The sequence below is a fragment of the Microcaecilia unicolor genome, chromosome 5 (assembly GCF_901765095.1).
Source record: "Microcaecilia unicolor chromosome 5, aMicUni1.1, whole genome shotgun sequence".
In the NCBI taxonomy this organism is placed as follows: domain Eukaryota; kingdom Metazoa; phylum Chordata; class Amphibia; order Gymnophiona; family Siphonopidae; genus Microcaecilia; species Microcaecilia unicolor.
In genome coordinates, this window is record NC_044035.1 from 315565976 (window position 1) to 315586855 (window position 20880).

At 43.2% G+C, this 20880-nt stretch overlaps 1 protein-coding gene across 1 annotated transcript in view; it reads right to left on the reverse strand.

The window, feature by feature from the left end:
• The window catches only part of LOC115470833 (uncharacterized protein F13E9.13, mitochondrial-like), a 43146-nt gene extending 22350 nt beyond the window's left edge, over positions 1 to 20796 (reverse strand). The window contains exons 1-3 of the mRNA XM_030204396.1: positions 20364 to 20796; positions 20096 to 20178; positions 13724 to 13904 (exon numbers count right to left, since the gene is read on the reverse strand). Of these exons, the coding sequence (XP_030060256.1) occupies positions 13724 to 13904; positions 20096 to 20178; positions 20364 to 20553 (454 nt within the window). The 5' untranslated portion in view covers positions 20554 to 20796. The remainder of the gene's footprint in view (positions 1 to 13723; positions 13905 to 20095; positions 20179 to 20363) is intronic.
• Between the last annotated feature and the right edge of the window lie 84 nt (positions 20797 to 20880).

Consider the following 20880-nt stretch of genomic DNA (forward strand, 5'->3'; position numbering starts at 1 on the left):
CCAGGGTTGTACCTGCCTCTTTATGTAGGTCACCTACTCTATGTGTGAATGAAATACTCCATGAGCCCAATAGTCAAAGGATTTATTCTACTAATTTTGAGAGTTATGCTCTTAAATTGGCCTCTTTGAAAATTTACTAGGGACATGTGCATAAATTTCACTAAACTCAAATTTAGTTGCATAAAAAGTGGGGGGCAACAGGGGCAAATTTAGGACAGGGAAAAGAAGTTAGGAGCTTTGCACTGATTTTTCAGTACAAGGCTCAAAAATCTAGGCAAACAAATGCAGGCCTAAATTTATGAGCATAACTTTTAAGCTTCTAAATTAAGATAAGTTTTCAGCTGAAAAGTTATGCTGTTAAACTTAGCTGAAAATAGAGCACAAATTTAGGAGCTCACCATTTTCTGAATATTAGGACCTAGGGCCCCGTTTAATAAGGTGCACTAGCAATTTTAGCGCTTGCTCACACTGGAGAATATATGGGTATCTCTAGTGTTAGCATGCACTAAAAACGCTAGCACACCTACACCACGGCTTAATAAACAAGGCCCCTATAGTTTTATTCCATCCTCTTTTCCATAATTTAGGATGATATAAGAATGGTATACAAGTTCCAACATGTCCATTCCTTCTGCACACCTGATTCACATTTTCTTGCATATGGTGCAATCTCAGAATGTCAGCAGACCTTTACCATGATGATAGCTGGTCTTATATGTATGCACAGGCAAAGTGACAGATGAGCTCACTCTGCCACATGGAGTCTCACTGAATATTAAATACACCCATCAGAGTCTTTTTGAAAGCTGGCCATGTTAACATGCACTCCTGTCGCATCCTTTAAAATAATAAATTGGACAAAAAATCTGGAGGACTTCAATCTATAACCAAATAAAGTTATTTGCATACTTCCGAAAAAAAAAAATTACCCTGCTGCACGCAAGATGCTGGGCTGCTTAAGGAAACTGCACAAATGCAGGCCAGTTCCATTAATTAAAGTAACAAGTACCAGTGTCATACTTTTGGCTTGAGCTTCCTTGTTTTGTTGCAAGCACTATACATGCTGGAGATGTGCATGCTTGTAACATAATATAAAAAACACATATTCCACCATTTGTGTTTTTAGCACCTGGGAGGACACAGACATGGCAAGAGCTGGACCTAAAAATAAAACAAAGGTAATAAATATTCCTGAGGCCCTACAAAGGGAAATGGGACTTGATATACTGCCTTTCTGAGGTTTTTGCAACTACATTCAAAGCAGTTTACATATATTCAGGTACTTCTTTTGTACCAGGGGCAATGGAGGGTTAAGTGACTTGCCCAGAGTCACAAGGAGCTGCAGTGGGACTCAAACTCAGTTCCCCAGGATCAAAGTCCACTGCACTAACCACTAGGCCACTCCTCCACTAGGAACATTCCACATAGAAGCCTACCCTTGCAGATCAGCAATGCGGCCGCGCGGGCTTCTGTTTCTGTGAGTCTGACGTCCTGCACGTATGTGCAGGATGTCAGACTCACAGAAACAGAAGCCTGCGCAGCCGCGTTGCTGATCTGCAAGGGCAGGCTTCTACATGGAATGTTGCTAGTGGAATTGCAACATTCCATGTAGAATCTCAAATAGTAGCAACAGAATCTCAATAGTAGCAACATTCCAGAATCTCAAATAGTAGCAACAGCAACATTCCATCTAGAATCTCAAATAGGGAAAGGGAAATGGGACTTGATATACCGCCTTTCTGAGGTTTTTGCAACTACATTCAAAGCAGTTTACATGTATTCAGGTACTTATTTTGTACCAGGGGCAATGGAGGGTTAAGTGACTTGCCCAGAGTCATGAGGATCTGCAGTGGGAACTGAACTCAGTTCCCCAGGATCAAAGTCCACTGCACTAACCACTAGGCTACTCCTCCACAAAAAATAATATTTCTAACATAATAGAGAAATAAGTGCAACAGGAGGTTCTGATTTGTTGGAAACGGTAACAGATCATTCTATAGTTATGAAAACTTACTGCTAAGTAACAATGCATCTAGCTAGCAAGAGATTTTCTTCAAAAATGCCTAAACCCTGCTGCATACAGTGCACTCCGGTTTAAGTGCATGACCTCAGGACCGAAGTTCAACTTGCACATAACTGGTGAATGCACATAACCAATGTGACCCTTTTTGAACTGTGTCTCAGTTACCATTAGTGTTACAACTTACAAAGCCAGTGAAATGCCATTTCTTAATAGGACCAGTAGACAATTTTGTAAAAACGCCAATTGGACTAATCACACATGAATGTAGTCAAGCCAGTGTAGCGCCATTTCTTAACAGTATAGTAGCAGACCAATAAAAAGTCACTAGGTGGGTGGGGCACTCTACCAAAACCCTCATCCACACCCTTGTCACCTCTCGTTTAGACTACTGTAATCTGCTTCTTGCTGGCCTCCCACTTAGTCACCTCTCCCCTCTCCAGTCGGTTCAAAACTCTGCTGCCCGTCTCATCTTCCGCCAGGGTCGCTTTACTCATACTACCCCTCTCCTCAAGACCCTTCACTGGCTCCCTATCCGTTTTCGCATCCTGTTCAAACTTCTTCTACTAACCTATAAATGTATTCACTCTGCTGCTCCCCAGTATCTCTCCACACTCGTCCTTCCCTACACCCCTTCCCGTGCACTCCGCTCCATGGATAAATCCTTCTTATCTGTTCCCTTCTCCACTACTGCCAACTCCAGACTTCGCGCCTTCTGTCTCGCTGCACCCTATGCCTGGAATAAACTTCCTGAGCCCCCCTACGTCTTGCCCCATCCTTGGCCACCTTTAAATCTAGACTGAAAGCCCACCTCTTTAACATTGCTTTTGACTCGTAACCACTTGTAACCACTCACCTCCACCTACCCTCCTCTCTTCCTTCCCGTTCACATTAATTATTTGATTTGCTTACTTTATTTATTTTTTGTCTATTAGATTGTAAGCTCTTTGAGCAGGGACTGTCTTTTTTCTATGTTTGTGCAGCGCTGCGTATGCCTTGTAGCGCTATAGAAATGCTAAATAGTAGTAGTAGTAGTAGGTAGTTGAGTAATCCAACCGTGCACATAAACAGAGTGCCAGCCAAGTGCGTGCACATAAGCAGACCATGCGCGTACAGCTGGGTGTACTTAAACAAAGTGAAGAAAACCAGGCCGGCACTCTGCAGTACAGATAAACTGGAGTATGAGTATGCATTTATCCGACAAGCACAGTAACCCCCGGATTCTATATATGGCACCCAAAATTGTGTGTCGCAGTTTGGCACGCATCGGGCATATTCCAAGTGTGACGTTTATTAAAATTTTGATATACCGTCCATTAGAATGATCCCCTGAGCAGAGGAGGAGTGGCCTAGTGCTTAGAGCACTGGTCCTGACATCCAGAGGTGGCCAGTTCAAATCCCACTGCTTCTTGTGATATTGGGCAAGTCACTTAACCCTCCATTGCCTCAGGTACAAAATTAGATTGTTATCCCTCTAGACACAGATACCCAGTGTACCTAAATGTAACTCACCTTGAGCTACTACTGAAAAAGGTGTGAGCAAAATCAAAATAAATAAATATAGAAAAGAATACCATAATTGAAATAGATACAGGGTTCTTGGGCAAAAATTTAAAAAGATACATTATCTTTGTCTTGGGGGTAGGGGTGTTTAGTACAGTAGAACAGTTTTTTATTAGATAAAATGGGAGCATACTGAGGTCGGCATAAGAGCAACACTTCGCTCTTCCATAAGATGTGTTTGCTGGTGCATAAATGCGTATTACAATATTGGCTATCTACTCAGCCTCTGAACTTCTGGCACTGGAGAAACCAGCTACATTTATTTTATTTTTATTTATTTATTTTATTTGTTGCATTTGTATCCCATATTTTCCCACCTATTTGCAGGCTCAGTGTGGCTTACATGGAGGCATATTTTCAAAGCACTTTGGGAGGCTAAGTTCCATAGGTTTCTATGGAACTTTGGGAGGCTAAGTGCTTTGAAAATGAGCCTGATAGTGCCATAATGGCGATCGCCATTTCCGGATTAAGAAGTACAGAGTGGTATTGTGTTAGAGTTCATAGGTGACAGAGTAAATTAAGCAGTCAAGTATAAAGAGTTCAGTTTTGGCCAGTTCTGCTATAAGTTTCGTTGTCTGGTGTTTAGGATGGGTCATTGTGGTATGCCTTTTTGAACAGATTGGTTTTTTGTGATTTCCGGAAGTTTGTTAGATCATGCATTGTTTTCATGATGTTTAGTACTGCATTCCATAGCTGCGTGCTTATATAGGAGAAGCTGGATGCATATGTTGATTTATATTTTAGACCTTTGCAGCTAGGGTAGTGGAGATTCAGGTATGTGCGTGTTGACGTTTTTGTGTTCTTGGTTGGTAAGTCTATAGGTCTGTCATGTAGACTGGGGCCTCGAAGTTAATTATTTTGTGAACCAGGGTGCAGATTTTGAACGCAATGCGTTCTTTAAATGGGAGCCAGTGTAGTTTTTCTCTTAGTGGTCTGGCGCTTTCGTATTTCGTTTTTCCAAATATGAGACTGGCTGCAATGTTTTGGGCAGTTTGGAGTTTCTTAATGATTTGTTCTTTGCATCCAGCATAAATTGCATTGCAGTAATCTAGGTGGCTAAGCACCATTGGTTGCACCAGGCTGTGGAATATTTCCCTTGGGAAGAAAGGTTTACTCTTTTGAGTTTCCACATCGAGTGGAACATTTTCTTTGTTGTATTTTTTGCTTGGTTTTCTAGTGTGAGATTTCTGTCGATTGTAACTCCAAGAATTTTCAGACTATCTGAAACAGGAAGGGTGTACTCTGGGGAGTTTATAGTGGTGGTTTTGTTCGTGCTGTATTGTGATGCGAGGATGAGATATTGTGTTTTTTCTGTGTTGTATTAATTGAAAAGCATCCACCCAAGAATTCATGATGTGGAGGCTGTTTGATTTTGTTTCTGATTTCTGTTAGATCATGTTTAGACGGGATGTAGATCGTGACATCGTCTGCATAGATGTAAGGGCCTTGGTTGGATAAGGATTTGGCCAGTGGTGTCATCATTAGGTTGAACAGGGTCGGTGATAGCGGTGATCCTCCAAATTCTGGTTTCCATGGTGATGATGTGTTCGAATTTGATATCACTTGATATGTTCTTGCGGTTAGGAAGCCATTGATCCAGTTAAGTATGCTTCCACCGATCCCAAAGTATTCTAGGATATTTAGTAGTATTTTATGGTCTACCATGTCGAATGCGCTAGATATGTCGAATTGTAGGAGAAGTACACTATTGCCAGTTGCGAATTCTTGTTTGAATTTGGTTAGGAGAGTGATAAGTACTGTTTTGGTGCTGTGGTTGGATCGAAATCCTAATTGTGATTCATGTAATATTGAGAATTTGTTTAGGTAGTCGGTGACTTGCTTGGTTACCATACTTTCCATTAGTTTAACTACCAGAGGGATGGATGCTACCAGGCGGTAGTTTTTTATGTCGTTTGCTTTTTTCTTTGAGTCTTTAGGTATTGGGGTGAGTAATATGTTTCCTTTATCATTAGGGAAGACTCTGTGTTGTAGCATGTAGTTTAGGTGTGACGTGAGGTCTGCTATGAAGCATTTAAGGGTGGATTTTATTAAGTTGATGGGACATATGTCCAGTTTGCAGTGGGATTTGGCGAACCTGTTGATCGCTTGGGCGACGATATCATCGGTAAGTAGAGCAAAGTTTGTCCAGATTTGGTCTGCTGGGAATTCACCAAGGATTGGGTCCAGCCAGTGAATGAATTTTTCATGGTCAGTGGTGTTATGTGGTAACGTGTTTTGTAGTTTTATAATTTTCTCATTGAAGTATTTAGCAAGGTTGTCTGCTGATGGGATGTCTGTACTGGTTGTGGTATCTAGTAGTTTGTTCACGATTTGGAAAGGTTTATGCGTGTCTTTGTAGTCTGGTCCTATTTTGGTTTTGTAGTAAGATCGTTTGGTTTGTCTTATTGCATATTTGTATTTTCTTTGCATTTGTTTCCATGTGTTAAATGTGTGTTCATCTTTTATTTTGTTCCATGCTCATTCAAGCCTCCTAACTTGTGTTTTTAGTTTTTTCAGTTCTTCGTTAAACCATGGTATCGAGTTGTGTCTGTGAGGTTCTTGTTTGTAGTGGTGCTATTTTGTCTAGTATGCTTCTACATCTGTTGTCCCAGTCTAGGAGATAATGTTCCAAGTCCGTTTGTGCTGTCCAATCATTATTGTAGATCTGTTGCCAGAATGTTACTGAGTCAACTTGGCCTCTTGTGGTGTAGGTCCCATAATTGGAGGAAGTCCTTGCATTCACGTGCATTGGTTGATTTAGGGTCTTCTAGGTGTAGGTTTATGTCCCCTATTAGTAGTAGATTGGAGTTAGATATACAAGTATTTGATATGAAATCCATGAAGTGAGATTGGCATTCATGCCAGTTACCTAGTGGTCTGTAAAACAAGATAACGTTTAGGTGGTCAAGCAAAGTTGTAGGTTGGATTTTAACTGAGGCGATTTCAAGTTGGGGTGTTATTGACTCGCCTATTGTTACGGTGAGGTGGGATCTGTAGATCAGTGCTATGCCTCCACCTCTTTTTCCTTTTCTTGTCCAATGAGTGATTTTATAGCCTGGGGGGCATAGATCTAAAATTATGGGGTCCTTTTGGTCGTCGATCCAGGTTTACTGAGTAGTATGTCGAGATTGTCTGACGTGATCCAGTCTATTATTGTTGTTGTTTTGTTGACTATTGATCTGGCGTTTATGTATCCCACTTGAATTATTTGGTAGGGTTCATCTAAAAAGTTGTGTTGATTTTTGTTAGTTGTCTGTTCTCTTGTAGTGTGGGTTTGTTGTGTCCTTTCTTTCCTTTGTGTTGATTTTGTCCGTGTATAGTAATTTTTCCATTGTTTTGGTTGTTTTTAGTTTGGTGAGATGTATTGTATTGTAGCTGGACAGTCTATTTAACTTGTGTATTGTGGGTACGTTGTTAGTATCTGTGAGAGGGGTAGTTAATGTATAGTGGATTAGGGATAAGGAGTAGACTATTAGGAGCAGTTTGGCGGTGTTCATTTTGTTTGGTTTGTTTTGAGCTGTTAGATGATGGGGTTTGATGGTTGTGTTGTTGGGTCTTGTTCTTAGGATGGTGTCTGTGCGGTTTGGGGTGGCTGCTCTATAGTGATGGTAAGTGGGTTGATTGGTTACAAATGACTAGTTTACTCACAGTTAGGTGTGCGGATGATTTTTTCCCGTGGTTCTTAGGGTAGAGCTGTTTCAATATATGGAGGTAGAAGTCTGATGGTTGTGGTGTAGGGTGAGCAGGCAACTGGAGCAGGTAGGGGCAGTCCAGGGTTGGATGTAAGGAGAGTGCAGCACTCAGTTGCAAGGATGCAGAGGTTTCGCCGGTTCACGTGGTTCTAGGGGTAAAGCTGGAGGTAGAAGTCTGATGGTTGTGGTGCAGGATGAGCAGGCGACTGGAGCGGGTAGGGGCAGTCCAGGGCTGGATGACAGTGGAGTGCAGCACTCAGTTGCAGGATTCGGAGAATTTGCAGTAAGAGTGCTCCATCGGCGATGGGCAGTGTAAGTCAAAGGGCAGCAGTTACCGATCACCTCCCTCCGTGTGCGTTACTCCCCTGTTGCACCGCTCTGCGCAGTTGCGCAGAATTCAGAGTGCAGTCACAATTCCCAATTGCCGTCTTGTCGTTTTTGGAGTCCCGGTGTTAGCTGTTCCCAGTGCTGCTGCTACAGGGCCGCTTTATGCCGGGCCGGCATATGGTTGGGATCAGTCGCGTGGTCTCGGCACGGTGAGACTTGGTTTCCGCTCTTTCCCTCAGTTGGTAAACGTTTCACCAAACATTTGGGGACCTTATTTGCAAACCATGAACCCACGGAGTCGAGGCTTGATCCTTAACAGTATATAAGTACATGCTCAAATCGATCTTTAACTGTATGTGTAGCCCTGCTTTTGCTGTTGGGATGGGGGTGGGGAGTTCAATGGGGCATCTTAGTTCTCTTGCTTTGGACTTGGATGGTCATAAGAGCACAGGCCCTCTGATACTGACTGTGGTTGCCCTAATGGAAGTGGGGAGAACTAGAGGGGAGGTTTGGGGTAGAGACTGTAGTAATGATTGTCAGTTCACAGAAAAAGCTTTAATATGTTGATGTGTTTCATTTGTTTATTTTCTCAATAAAAAATTGTTTTTAAACATAAGAATAACAGAGTTACACACCCAACTTGCGTAGAAGGATTTATGCCAGGTTTCAGCTTGCTTAAGCCCTTGTGCCCAAAGTTAGGCACAAGAATTCACTCTATAAACAGTGCTCAGCACGGAGCCCTCTATGAAATAGCACTTAATGTGGTTTCCCCAGTGCCTACATTTGAGTGCCAATTACTGAATCTGGCCCATTTAAGCACCACTAAATTACATCTTTCTAGGATGTACAGTGGGGGAAATAAGTATTTGATCCCTTGCTGATTTTGTAAGTTTGCCCACTGACAAAGACATGAGCAGCCCATAATTGAAGGGTAGGTTATTGGTAACAGTGAGAGATAGCACATCACAAATTAAATCCGGAAAATCACATTGTGGAAAGTATATGAATTTATTTGCATTCTGCAGAGGGAAATAAGTATTTGATCCCCCACCAACCAGTAAGAGATCTGGCCCCTACAGACCAGGTAGATGCTCCAAATCAACTCGTTACCTGCATGACAGACAGCTGTCGGCAATGGTCACCTGTATGAAAGACACCTGTCCACAGACTCAGTGAATCAGTCAGACTCTAACCTCTACAAAATGGCCAAGAGCAAGGAGCTGTCTAAGGATGTCAGGGACAAGATCATACACCTGCACAAGGCTGGAATGGGCTACAAAACCATCAGTAAGACGCTGGGCGAGAAGGAGACAACTGTTGGTGCCATAGTAAGAAAATGGAAGAAGTACAAAATGACTGTCAATCGACAAAGATCTGGGGCTCCACGCAAAATCTCACCTCGTGGGGTATCCTTGATCATGAGGAAGGTTAGAAATCAGCCTACAACTACAAGGGGGGAACTTGTCAATGATCTCAAGGCAGCTGGGACCACTGTCACCACGAAAACCATTGGTAACACATTACGACATAACGGATTGCAATCCTGCAGTGCCCGCAAGGTCCCCCTGCTCCGGAAGGCACATGTGACGGCCCGTCTGAAGTTTGCCAGTGAACACCTGGATGATGCCGAGAGTGATTGGGAGAAGGTGCTGTGGTCAGATGAGACAAAAATTGAGCTCTTTGGCATGAACTCAACTCGCCGTGTTTGGAGGAAGAGAAATGCTGCCTATGACCCAAAGAACACCGTCCCCACTGTCAAGCATGGAGGTGGAAATGTTATGTTTTGGGGGTGTTTCTCTGCTAAGGGCACAGGACTACTTCACCGCATCAATGGGAGAATGGATGGGGCCATGTACCGTACAATTCTGAGTGACAACCTCCTTCCCTCCGCCAGGGCCTTAAAAATGGGTCATGGCTGGGTCTTCCAGCACGACAATGACCCAAAACATACAGCCAAGGCAACAAAGGAGTGGCTCAGGAAGAAGCACATTAGGGTCATGGAGTGGCCTAGCCAGTCACCAGACCTTAATCCCATTGAAAACTTATGGAGGGAGCTGAAGCTGCGAGTTGCCAAGCGACAGCCCAGAACTCTTAATGATTTAGAGATGATCTGCAAAGAGGAGTGGACCAAAATTCCTCCTGACATGTGTGCAAACCTCATCATCAACTACAGAAGACGTCTGACCACTGTGCTTGCCAACAAGGGTTTTGCCACCAAGTATTAGGTCTTGTTTGCCAGAGGGATCAAATACTTATTTCCCTCTGCAGAATGCAAATAAATTCATATACTTTCCACAATGTGATTTTCCGGATTTAATTTGTGATGTGCTATCTCTCACTGTTACCAATAACCTACCCTTCAATTATGGGCTGCTCATGTCTTTGTCAGTGGGCAAACTTACAAAATCAGCAAGGGATCAAATACTTATTTCCCCCACTGTATAAGTTTCTGATAAACAACTACACAATGTTGGTGCTGATTCTAGGAGCCCATATTATAAAGACACATAGGCGTCTATATTACCTTTATAAGACACTTAAAATGGACATCTTTTTGGACTTCTCACACAGGTACCCCATTATAAAATTACCCTGCAAACAGATAACTGTAAATTGTACAAATGTACTGCAATTTATGCCCTGCAAGGTCCAGCATGACCAGGTCTAAGGATCTGAAGTATTGAATAAAAATAGATAGCCCAAGGAAGTTCCCATGGTGTCAGCAGTTTGGCCAGCTGCAGGCAATCATGTGCTGGAGAGATTCCTGTAATCTTTAGTCCAAAACATTTTATCCAGGGAACAAATGTCTGAAAGTTTAGCCTTAAGGAGAAACAAAGAAAGCAAGCAAAGTACACAAGGATGGAAGCAAACCAAGTCCAAATGAGCAGCCCAAGCAGGTAGTAAGAGCAACAAAATAAAGTTTATTAGGACCCTAAACGGTCCGTGTTTCAGCTAAACGCCTTCCTCATGGATCGTTCAGCCCTCACGCATACTCCCAATCCATTTGCAGCCTCATGTGTAACCCCATGCTCCGCGGCAAGGACAGCAGAAGCTTATGCGTAAACTTTGTTTTGTTGTTCTTACTACCTGCTTGGGCTGGTCATTTGGACTTGGTTTGCTTCCACCCTTGTATACTTTGAAAGTTTAGCCTTGCATCATGTAGCCTGTCCAATAAGGAGTTATAGGTATAAGGCTAAACAAGATTCCATATTTTGTGAATACTGGGATACAAGATACTTGACCGTGGTATAAGTGACTCCATGTTATATGGAAAAATTGGGATCTATTCCTTGACCGTGTTATAAGATCCCATAAGAATATAAGCGTTGCCATACTGGGACAGACCAAAGGTCCATCAAACCCAGCATCCTGTTTCCAACAGTAGCCAATCCAGGTCACAAGAACCTGGCAAGATCCCAAAACAGTACAATATATTTTATGATGGTTACCATAGAAATAAGCAGTGGCTTATTTGGACTTTTCTTTTAGGAAGTTATCCAAACCTTTTTTAAACCCCGCTAAGCTAACTGCTGTGACTACATTCTCTGGCAACGAATTCCAGAGTTTAATTACAAGTTGAGCGAAGAAATATTTTCTCCGATTTGTTTTAAATTCACTACCTTGTAGCTTCATTGCGTGCCCCCCAGTCCTAGTATTTTTGGAAACAGTAAACAAGCAATTCACGTCTACCCATTCCACTCCACTCATTATTTTATAGACCTCTACTATCGTTATCTTCCCTCTGCTCTCTTTTTTCCAAGCTGAAGAGCCCTAGCCTCTTTAGCCTCATAGGGAAGTCGTCCCATCCCCTTTATTATTGTCATTGCCCTTCTCTGTACCTTTTCTAATTCCACTATATTTTTGAGATGCAGTGACATTATATCAAGCCACATTATATGGGGCTCAATATTCAAATGATTTAACCAGCCAGAAAACGGCTTCAGGCTAGTCAAATTGCTTGTTTGGTGCTAACCATTCATCTTCAGCAGCACTTAAAGGACTAATGCCACTGAAAATGACGGTTAGCACCTAAAGCAAAACTAGCTATTTTGGGGGTTGTAGACAGCACTTGGCCTGTTAAAGTGTTGATATTCAGCACGTAATCAGCTAAGGTCACCGCATAAATAGGATCACATAAAAATCAGTCCTATCTTTATGCAATGCCCCATAGCCAGTTAACTGCTGAGTATCACACTTAACCAGCTATGGCAGTGGTTGCGAAACTTGGTTCTGGAGGTACCTCAGCCAGTCAGGTTTTCAGGACATTCACAAAGAGTATTTGCATGTAGTGGAGGCAGTGCATGCAAATATCTCTCATGAATATTCATCGTGGATATCCTGAAAAACTGACTGGCTGAAGTGCCTCCAGAACCAGGTTTGGGAACCACTGGGCTATGGTTTCACTGGCTCCAGAAACAAATTAATGCCGGAGCCCAGATATGGCCTGGCATTGAATTTCCGGGCATAACACCAGTGGCGGTCAGCAAATCGTTGAGCGCCACTGGCTGAGTATCGACTCCATGGTGTCTATATATACATATAATCCTATATAATAATTCTCACCTGGAACATTCTGAAGCTCACTCTGTGGGAGGGAAACACTGAAGGCTAGGCTGCCAGGAACACTCACTCTCACTCATGCACCACTCACTGTCACTCAGGACCCACCCTCAGCCACGCCCCTTCCAGACATAATTCGCAACCCCAACGTTCTAAATGAAGCCTCAAAAGCCTCTCTAAACTGGAACAGTGAGGCGCCAGAGATATCCTGTTTGCCCATGCCTGCAAATCGGAAGTCTGAACTCTGAACCGCTGTATGCCCCGCCCTCGCGTCAGAACGTCATGACGATGAGGGCGGACCACACTGGAGGAAATATCTGCGCCAGACCACACTGCACGAAAGTAACGCGCAATCCCGATGGAAACACCATCACGGAGTTCGCAGGTGCCTCGAGGGGGGTTCAGGGACAGCTGCCTCGCTGACGACCGGCGGGGGGGGGTGGGGGGGTTGGGGGACAACTGGCTTTCTGACGTCCGCTCACGAGGCTCCAAATGCTATCTCCCCATGCCTGCAGGGTGCTTCGGGGACAGCTGGGTCGCTGAACATGCCTCTACAGGCTGAAAACCCCATCTCCCCCTGCCCCACAACCTTGCTAGCGCCCGTTTCATCTCTCCCAGAGACGGGCCTCTCTTACTAGTATATATATATATATATATATATATATATATATATCAACTAAAGAAGAGAAGGAACAGCAGTCTTCCACAGCAAACAAAGAGGAGCAAAAAGGAATGAAAGGATGATGGTTCCAAGGATGACAGCCCAAAAGGTTTCTCAAAATACATTATTCTCAAATAAAATATCAAAAGCATATATAGTCTTGACCCGTTAAACGAGTGAACAGTTCTGACCCTACATGGGCAGTATTTTGGCAAATAGCCTTCCTCAGGGGTGTGCAACTGAAACAAGTGTGGCAGGTCACCAAGCAAATGAAAGATCAGAAAGTGCCAAAGCAAACTCCAATCTCTCTAATAATAACCAGGCAGGACACCGACTATTTAGAGTCAATTGCAGACCCCTGAGGAAGGCTATGTGCCGAAACACAGCTCGTGTAGGGTCAGAACTGTTCACTCATTTGGCAGGTCAAGACTGCATATGCTTTGGTATTTTGTTTGAGAATAAAAAAATTTTGATAAACCTTTTGGACTGTCATCCATGGAACATCACCATTCCACTCCTTTTTGCTTGTCTATATACATCAACCACTAGCTCATCATTACACAGCTATATCAAAGTGGAGCCTGAGAGCTCAACCTATCAACTTTGACCTGTGTGATATTTTCATCATTAGGTAGGAATTTGTAAAATAAGTACGCAACCATTCAGACTATCTTTGCTGGCTGTGGGAGAGTGATAAACCAAACTACTTCTACCAAACCTTTATTTTTAATTTAAAGACTTTTTCAACAACACAGATCTTTGGGGTATTGCTCGTTAATCAAGACGAAAAACAAGCAAGCTGTGTTTATTCAAATATACATGAACTAAGCAATAAAAGCTGGCATAAAGACATATTGCAATCCAGAAAACAGAACAGAGTTCTGCAGACATATTGATTACCTGCTGCATGAGCGACTGCTATTGCTTGTTGATTTGCACCAGAAAGTATCTGGACGCCCAGGGGCAGGAATGGGCACATTTGTCTAAGAGCTGCGCATATGGATGCCATGGTTGCAGTGATTTCAGGGCCAGTTTGGAACGTATAGGGAAGATCATGCATGTTTTCCACCACCAAGCCATCCTGCAGAAAACACATCATACAGAGCAAATAATGAGCAAGGGCAATGTTGAACAATCTGTCCCAAGTCATCCTCTTCCTAGAAAATAAACGTTTGATGCTTGGTTGTGATGGCAAGGATTTTCTGAAGTTTAAATACAAAGATTAATGAAATATAATGCTATACATTTTCTAACAACTATATGGCCCCACTTTTCACAGACTACTGACTTATGCAAATGTGGGCCATGTACAGAGTCTCACTGTGGATGCTCATTTCTTTGCATCCCCCATGGGCCACCTTTGCCTGGGGTCTAATGGAACCTATCCCTGTGGCACACAGAGGGGCATAATTGAAAGGGACGCCCAATTTTTGTTGAGGACGTCCTCGCAAAACATCCCGATGGAGGGTCAGGAAAACCCGTATTATCGAAACAAGATGGACGTCCATCTTTCGTTTCGATAATACGATCAGGGACACCCAAATCTTGAAATGTTGATCGTCCCTAGACTTGGTCATTTCTGATTTTCAGTGATAATGGAAACCAAGGACGCCCATCTCAGAAACAACCAAATGCAAGCCCTTTGGTAGTAGGAGGAGCCAGCATTTCTAGTGCACTGGTCCTCCGGACATGCCAGGACACCAACTGGGCACCCTAGGGGGCACTGCAGTGGACTTAATAAAATGCTCCCAGGAACATAGCTCCCTTACCTTGTGTGCTGAGCCTCCCAACCCTCTCCCCTAAAACCCACTACCCACAACTGTACACCACTACCATAGCCCTTACAGGTGAAGGGGGGCACCTAGATGTGGGTACAGTGGGTTTCTGGTGGGTTTTGGAGGGCTCGCTGTTTCCTCCACAAACGTAACAGGTAGGGAGGGGGATGGGCCTGGGTCCGCCTGCCTGAAGTGCACTGCACCCACTAAACCTGCTTCAGGGACCTGCATACTACTGTGATGGACCTGAGTATGACATCTAAGGCTGGCATAGAGGCTAGCAAAAAATATTTTTAAAGATGTTTTTTTGAGGGTGGGAGGGGGTTAGTGACCACTGGGGGAGTAAAGGAAGGTCATCCCTGATTCTCTCCGGTGGTCATCTGGTCATTTCGGCCACCTTTTTGTGCCTTGGTAAAGTCGTCCAAGTGCTTGTCAGGGACGCCCTTTTTTTTCCATTATGGGTCGAGGACGTCCATGTGTTAGGCACGCCAAGTCCCACCTTTGCTACGCCTCCGATACGCCCCCTTGAACTTTGGCCGTCTCTGCGACGGAAAGCAGTTGGGGACGTCCAAAATCGGCTTTCAATTATACCGATTTGGACAACCCTGTGAGAAGGACGCCCATCTTCCGATTTGTGTCGAAAGATGGGCGTCCTTCTCTTTCGAAAATGAGCCTGACAGTCACCTCCAACTCCCAACCTATACAGCTTCCCTGCCCATCCATCCTCCCCTCCCAACAAGAGCCATACCCTCTACTCCTCCCTCAGCTTTTCTCTGAACAGCAGCACCCAACCCCTGGACCCCACCACCACAACCCCCCCCCCCCACCCCAGCTCTTACCAAAGGTATTTCTAGTGTCTAAGTGGTATGCAAGTGTCATCCCTGAACGCTTTTACCCCATCAGTACCCAAGCACAAAAAGGCACCTCTTGACCCCCTAGCATTAGCCAAAAAAGGGCAGAGCCTTTTTAAAATGCTAGGGGAATTAAGCATGTCCTGACTTGGACATCTCAATTCTTCTCTGCACAACCTATTGAAAATGGGTCTTCACATATTCTTAGCCAAAACACAAAGATTTCTAACAAAACTATATATATATATATATATATATATATATATATATATATATATATATATACAGTGCACTTAAGTGCACGTCGGATAAGAACATGCTCTGTTTAACTGCATGCCGTACTTCGGTCCCATCAATTTCTATGGGGACAAACTTTGGTTTAGCGCACCACTAAGTGTACGATTTGCTTATATGTATGGTTTAAGACCGCTCCTCTGCAGGAAAGACTCCGCATAAGCGCATGCACGGAATATGGAAGCCGATTGGCGTGTGACAAAGGGGCAGTAAATTTGAAATCTTGTTGGTTAACTGCCACAGGCAAAATAAGTGAAAGAATGTTGTTAAGAGTGTACACTGGAGTCGTCGTCGTCATCGCGCAACTGTAAGACTTTAACACTGGCTGAACGAATAGAAGTTCTTAAAAAATTAGAAAACAAACAAAGTCAAGCATCTATTGCTAAAGAATATGGTGTCAATCCCAGTCAAATTTCACTTATCTTGAAGCAGAAAGACCAGCTTCTGGAAGACTGGCAAAACAATACAAATCCACACCCGAAACGTAAACGGGCAGGAAAAGCTGAAGATGTAGAAGATGCTCTTCTTCGGTGGCTTTCTCAAGTCAGGAGCAGTTTCCTGTCAGTGGTCCACTGCTTATGGAGGAAAGCTAATCAGCTACCTGAAAGTCTTGGACTAACTGAATTCAAAGCCACTGTTGGATGGTTGGAAAGATGGAAGGAGATGAACATAAAATTCAAGAAACAGCATGGTGAAAAACAAGACGCTGATGACTTTGGTGCTGAAAATTGGGTTGTTTCAGTTCTTCCTACCTATCTTGAACGAGTTTGCACCTCGTGACATTTTCAATGCTGACAAAAACGGTCTCTACTGGCGAGCGATTCCTGATGGAACACTTGCATTCAAACAAGCCGAAACAACAGGAAGTAAAACGTCGCAGGACCGACTGACGATCCTCCTTTGCTTCAATATGGATGGAAGTGAGAAGTTGGAACCCCTTGTCATTGGAAAGAGCAAACAGCCCCGTTGCTTCAAGAATGTTAAGCGACTTCATGGATGACTGGGAAAATTTGGAAGCAGTGGCTAAAGAAGTTAGACACTAGAATGCGGGCACAAAAGCGTCAGATTTTGTTGCTTTGTGATAATTGTGCTGCACACAGTGATAATGTCAGGCTAACGTCAAGGTGGTCTTCCTGCCACCAAACACTACCTCTCTGATCCAACCTATGGATCAGGGCATAATAGCCAATTTCAAACAACATTATTGGCCTCTTGTGCTAAGTCGTTTGATGAGTGTTATGGATGACCAGACTGGCAAGCATAAATGTGCTGTTCAACTGGCTTGTAATCTATCACTGTTGGAATCCCTACATATGCAGAAAGAAGTCTGGAATCATGTTACACAGGCAACCATTGTGAACTGCTACAAGCGGGCAAGCTTTGTTAGGGATTTGGAGAGGGACAAAACAGATGCAGCTGTTGCAAACGCGTCAGATGAACAGGCTATTGACATCCCAGCCGGTGTTACTGAAGAGGAGTTTCATCACTACTTAGCTATTGATTACAATCTACAAACAGCTGATGACAGCACTGATGTTGAGATATACGCCTACATGCAGGCAACAGCTGATGATGAAACAGATGGATGAAATGAGCAGCGAGGCACATGCTGACGAAATTCAATAACCTCCTGTCACTTTTGCAAGAGCGCTGGAGAGTCTCAACACCGTGCGGGCCTATCTAGAGGCCACTGGATGTCAGTGCTATGACAGTTTTTACCGTCTGGCAGACATAGTCTATGGAACTCACAAACACAACACAAGAGTGTACAGAGGACTATGACTGATTACTTCAAGTAAGCCTAACGTCAGTTAACGGACACTGTATAACGTCAGTTAACGAAGACTGCATACTGTACATATAATAAACAGTATTGTACATCTGTTTATCAGATGTCAAGCTTCTTTGGGTCACAACAGTTAAGTGCACACTCCGGTTAACTGCATTTATTTCTTTGGTCCCAGACCCTTGCACTTAAGCGGATTGCACTGTATATCTTTCCAGTGAATAGGCCAGACTTTGATGAAAGTGCAATCTAAAAATCATTCTAAAACATGGAATTCAATCTTTAGCCCATGGCAGTCAATGATTTTTTACAGAACTAATCACTGTGGGGAAAATCGGACCAGGATATTCAGAGCTACATCTAATCTGGGCATCAGCACTGAATATCCATGTTATGCATGGCCACCAGAAATTATCCAGGTGGCAGCTTTTTTTGCTGTCCTAACTTTACCTGGTTAGTAGACTGCAAATTGCCACTAACCAAGTAAATCCCAGCTGCATACCCAATGATCCTTATAAGAACAGCAACTATGTAACTACAAAACAAGGAAAGTTTCATCTATCTTGATCTTTGAATTTAATTCCTTTTTTTGTGTGTGCTACAACCTTCACAATTATGCTTGCATTTTTCTGTGTGATTTCACATTATATATGTATAAACCTCGGCTGTATTGCAATGCAAGTCAGCCAATCAGAATGGTGGATACAGAGCAGTTCCTGGAATTTTAGATGAACATACAAGAATCCATGGTAACAGCTACTCTATAAAACATTCTGACTTAGAATTTACCTGCACAATAACAGAAGAAATTTCTCCAATTCAGTTTATTTTCCTTTTGATAGCTCTACCCGTTTGAATTTTAGCATTAGTCGTATCATTTCAAGCTCTCCATTTTTTGGTAAGTATATTTAACATATTCTCTTGGTCCTAAGTAAGGCTACTACAACTATTTTCTTTGATAGGATTGTGTACATAACTGGTGTGCTCTAGTACCTATAGCATTACATAAAGAAAGACTATGCCCTATATGAATTCCTTTTGTCCATACATTAGAACTGGTACTTTTTAATAAAGGATGACCACTAGAAAGCAATTTTGATATAACTGCCCCCAAAGAGTATAATTTTAGTAATTATGTATGTACTACATGGCAATTTACTATTTTCTTGAGCTGTGGTCAAGATAACATGGGTCTCTTAGTATACTAGTCAACACTAATAATAAAGCAGTATTTTAGGAATTAGCTCTATGGCTTGTACTGTGTAGACCAGATTTCAGTTTCCTGTCTGGCAGAACATGCAAGACAAGAACATGTTAGGGAGGTAATATGCTTGAGCCTCAGAAGAAAGCAGAAAGAACTATCTTGTAACCCTCTGCTGATACACAAGAGTTTGACCTTAGAGAAGGCTTCTTTTCCAAGCTTTCAGTCAGTAGTCATCTATAAGCTGCCCTAACTGGTCTCTCTAGTGTAATACACCCTTAGGAATATTGGGCTTCTTTTACAAAGCCGAGTTAGTGATTCCCATGTGACAAATGAGAGGAAGCCTATAGAAATTGGCTGGGCTTCCTCTCATTTCCCGTAATGAGACTTGGTAGCGCAGCTTTGTAAAAGAGGCCCATTGTTACCTCCTAACCCAGTAATGCACTAATACACTTCTGGTCCTTTTAATCTGTAGGGCCTAGAAAGCACTTGAAGAAAATAAAATCACCACGCATAAGGAAAATTACTTTAAAATTGCTTTCTGAGAGTTATATAGTTTGAGGCTATACACCCCATCTAATTGATTGTATATGTGAACTTAACAGCTAGCCAGGCTGAAATGTCAATTTATACCTATGTTTACTAAGCGGCACTATGGGTGTTAGCATTTTTAACATGCGTAAATTGTTTGCGCGCGTTAAACGCTAACAAGCCCATAGAAATGTATAGGCGTGTTAGCATTTAACGTGCCTTAAATTTACAGGTGCATTAAAAACGCTAATGCACCTTAGTAAACATACCCCTTAGTAAGGCAAATTTCACAGACGCTTTAGACCTTCAAGTTAATCTGCAAAGACCCAGCAGGGAACTGAGCTACCTTATATCTGTATCTACCAGACCAGTTGGTTGCAACAAAAAAAATGACAAGGGAAAACTGGACTATTTGTTCCAACATTGGCCCATGAAAAGCTGCAAGCTGAAGCAGTTGCAGGCCTTTCCATTCAAATGTTTTTCATGTGCTAAACTATTTACTTAAAACTCTGGGTTTATAAATTGTTTTCCTTCCTTAAGAAGGACACTGTTTGAAACATTGCTGTGTTAGGCATCCTTAAAATATTATGATTCACAGCAAAAAATGTTCCACAACACAAATTTTAGGGGTCAAATGAATGCTTGTTGGCTGTAGGGTTCATTCTAGTAAGGTTTTATACATTAAAAACACTGTGATATTTTGTTTCCGGAATTTATAAAACTGCAACTTTGCCTGTTATCAGTTTTGACAGTTGCTAGCAACATTTGGATTTTTGCAATCAGGCATTTTATTGAAATGATGAATAGCACTAAGTCAGGCATAGCAATACTTACAATTCCTGCCTGTTGATACATTTCAGTTTCACAACAAGCTTCCTTCTTGATCTGCGATACTGATAAAGTATTGCACGGCGTCCCTGCATTGGTAAACACAATTCAGGATACAATAGCACAAATTATTTTTCTTATAGTGCCAACGTATTCGCAGCTCCTTGTTAGAAGACTAAAAGGAGATACACAAATTAGATAATAAGCAAATGAAATACCCGGAAAAAGAAAGGCATACCATCCTAAATCAATTGCATGTCAAAAACGACCTCACCTGGCAGTGCTTTCAAATGCACCATGCCAAGGACAACAGGCTTTAACCGTCCAAAAAGCTGCAGGAACTTCATGGCCTGGGCAAGGAGAAGCACGTGGTTGTCAAAAAAATAATGCCCAGTTTCCACAGAGAGTTTTACTAGGAAGAGAAGTAGTAAACTACAGCAGTGCAGCGTCCAGTCCGGGAGCATAGAGGGCCAGCACCAGTGGCGCCAGGCCTAGGGAGCTCGCTCGCACTGTAGCCCGAGAATCTGGGGGGGGGGGAAGGCACGGAGCCAAGCGGCGCGATGCCAGCCGCTACCACCAGCCAGCCTCCCTGTGCTCCGGGCTGGCGCCGACCATTCCCTCGACCCTGAGCTCTCTCAGCCAGAATCCTCCAGAGCCTTGTTTACATCCCTCAGGCAGCCACCACGCGGCTCTGGTCACTTCCGCACTGCGGGCCCCGCCCCAAGTCCCGCCCCTCGGTAGGAGGTGCCGTGCCCGACCTTGCCCTGAGCTGGGGAGGGGGTGATGGCGGG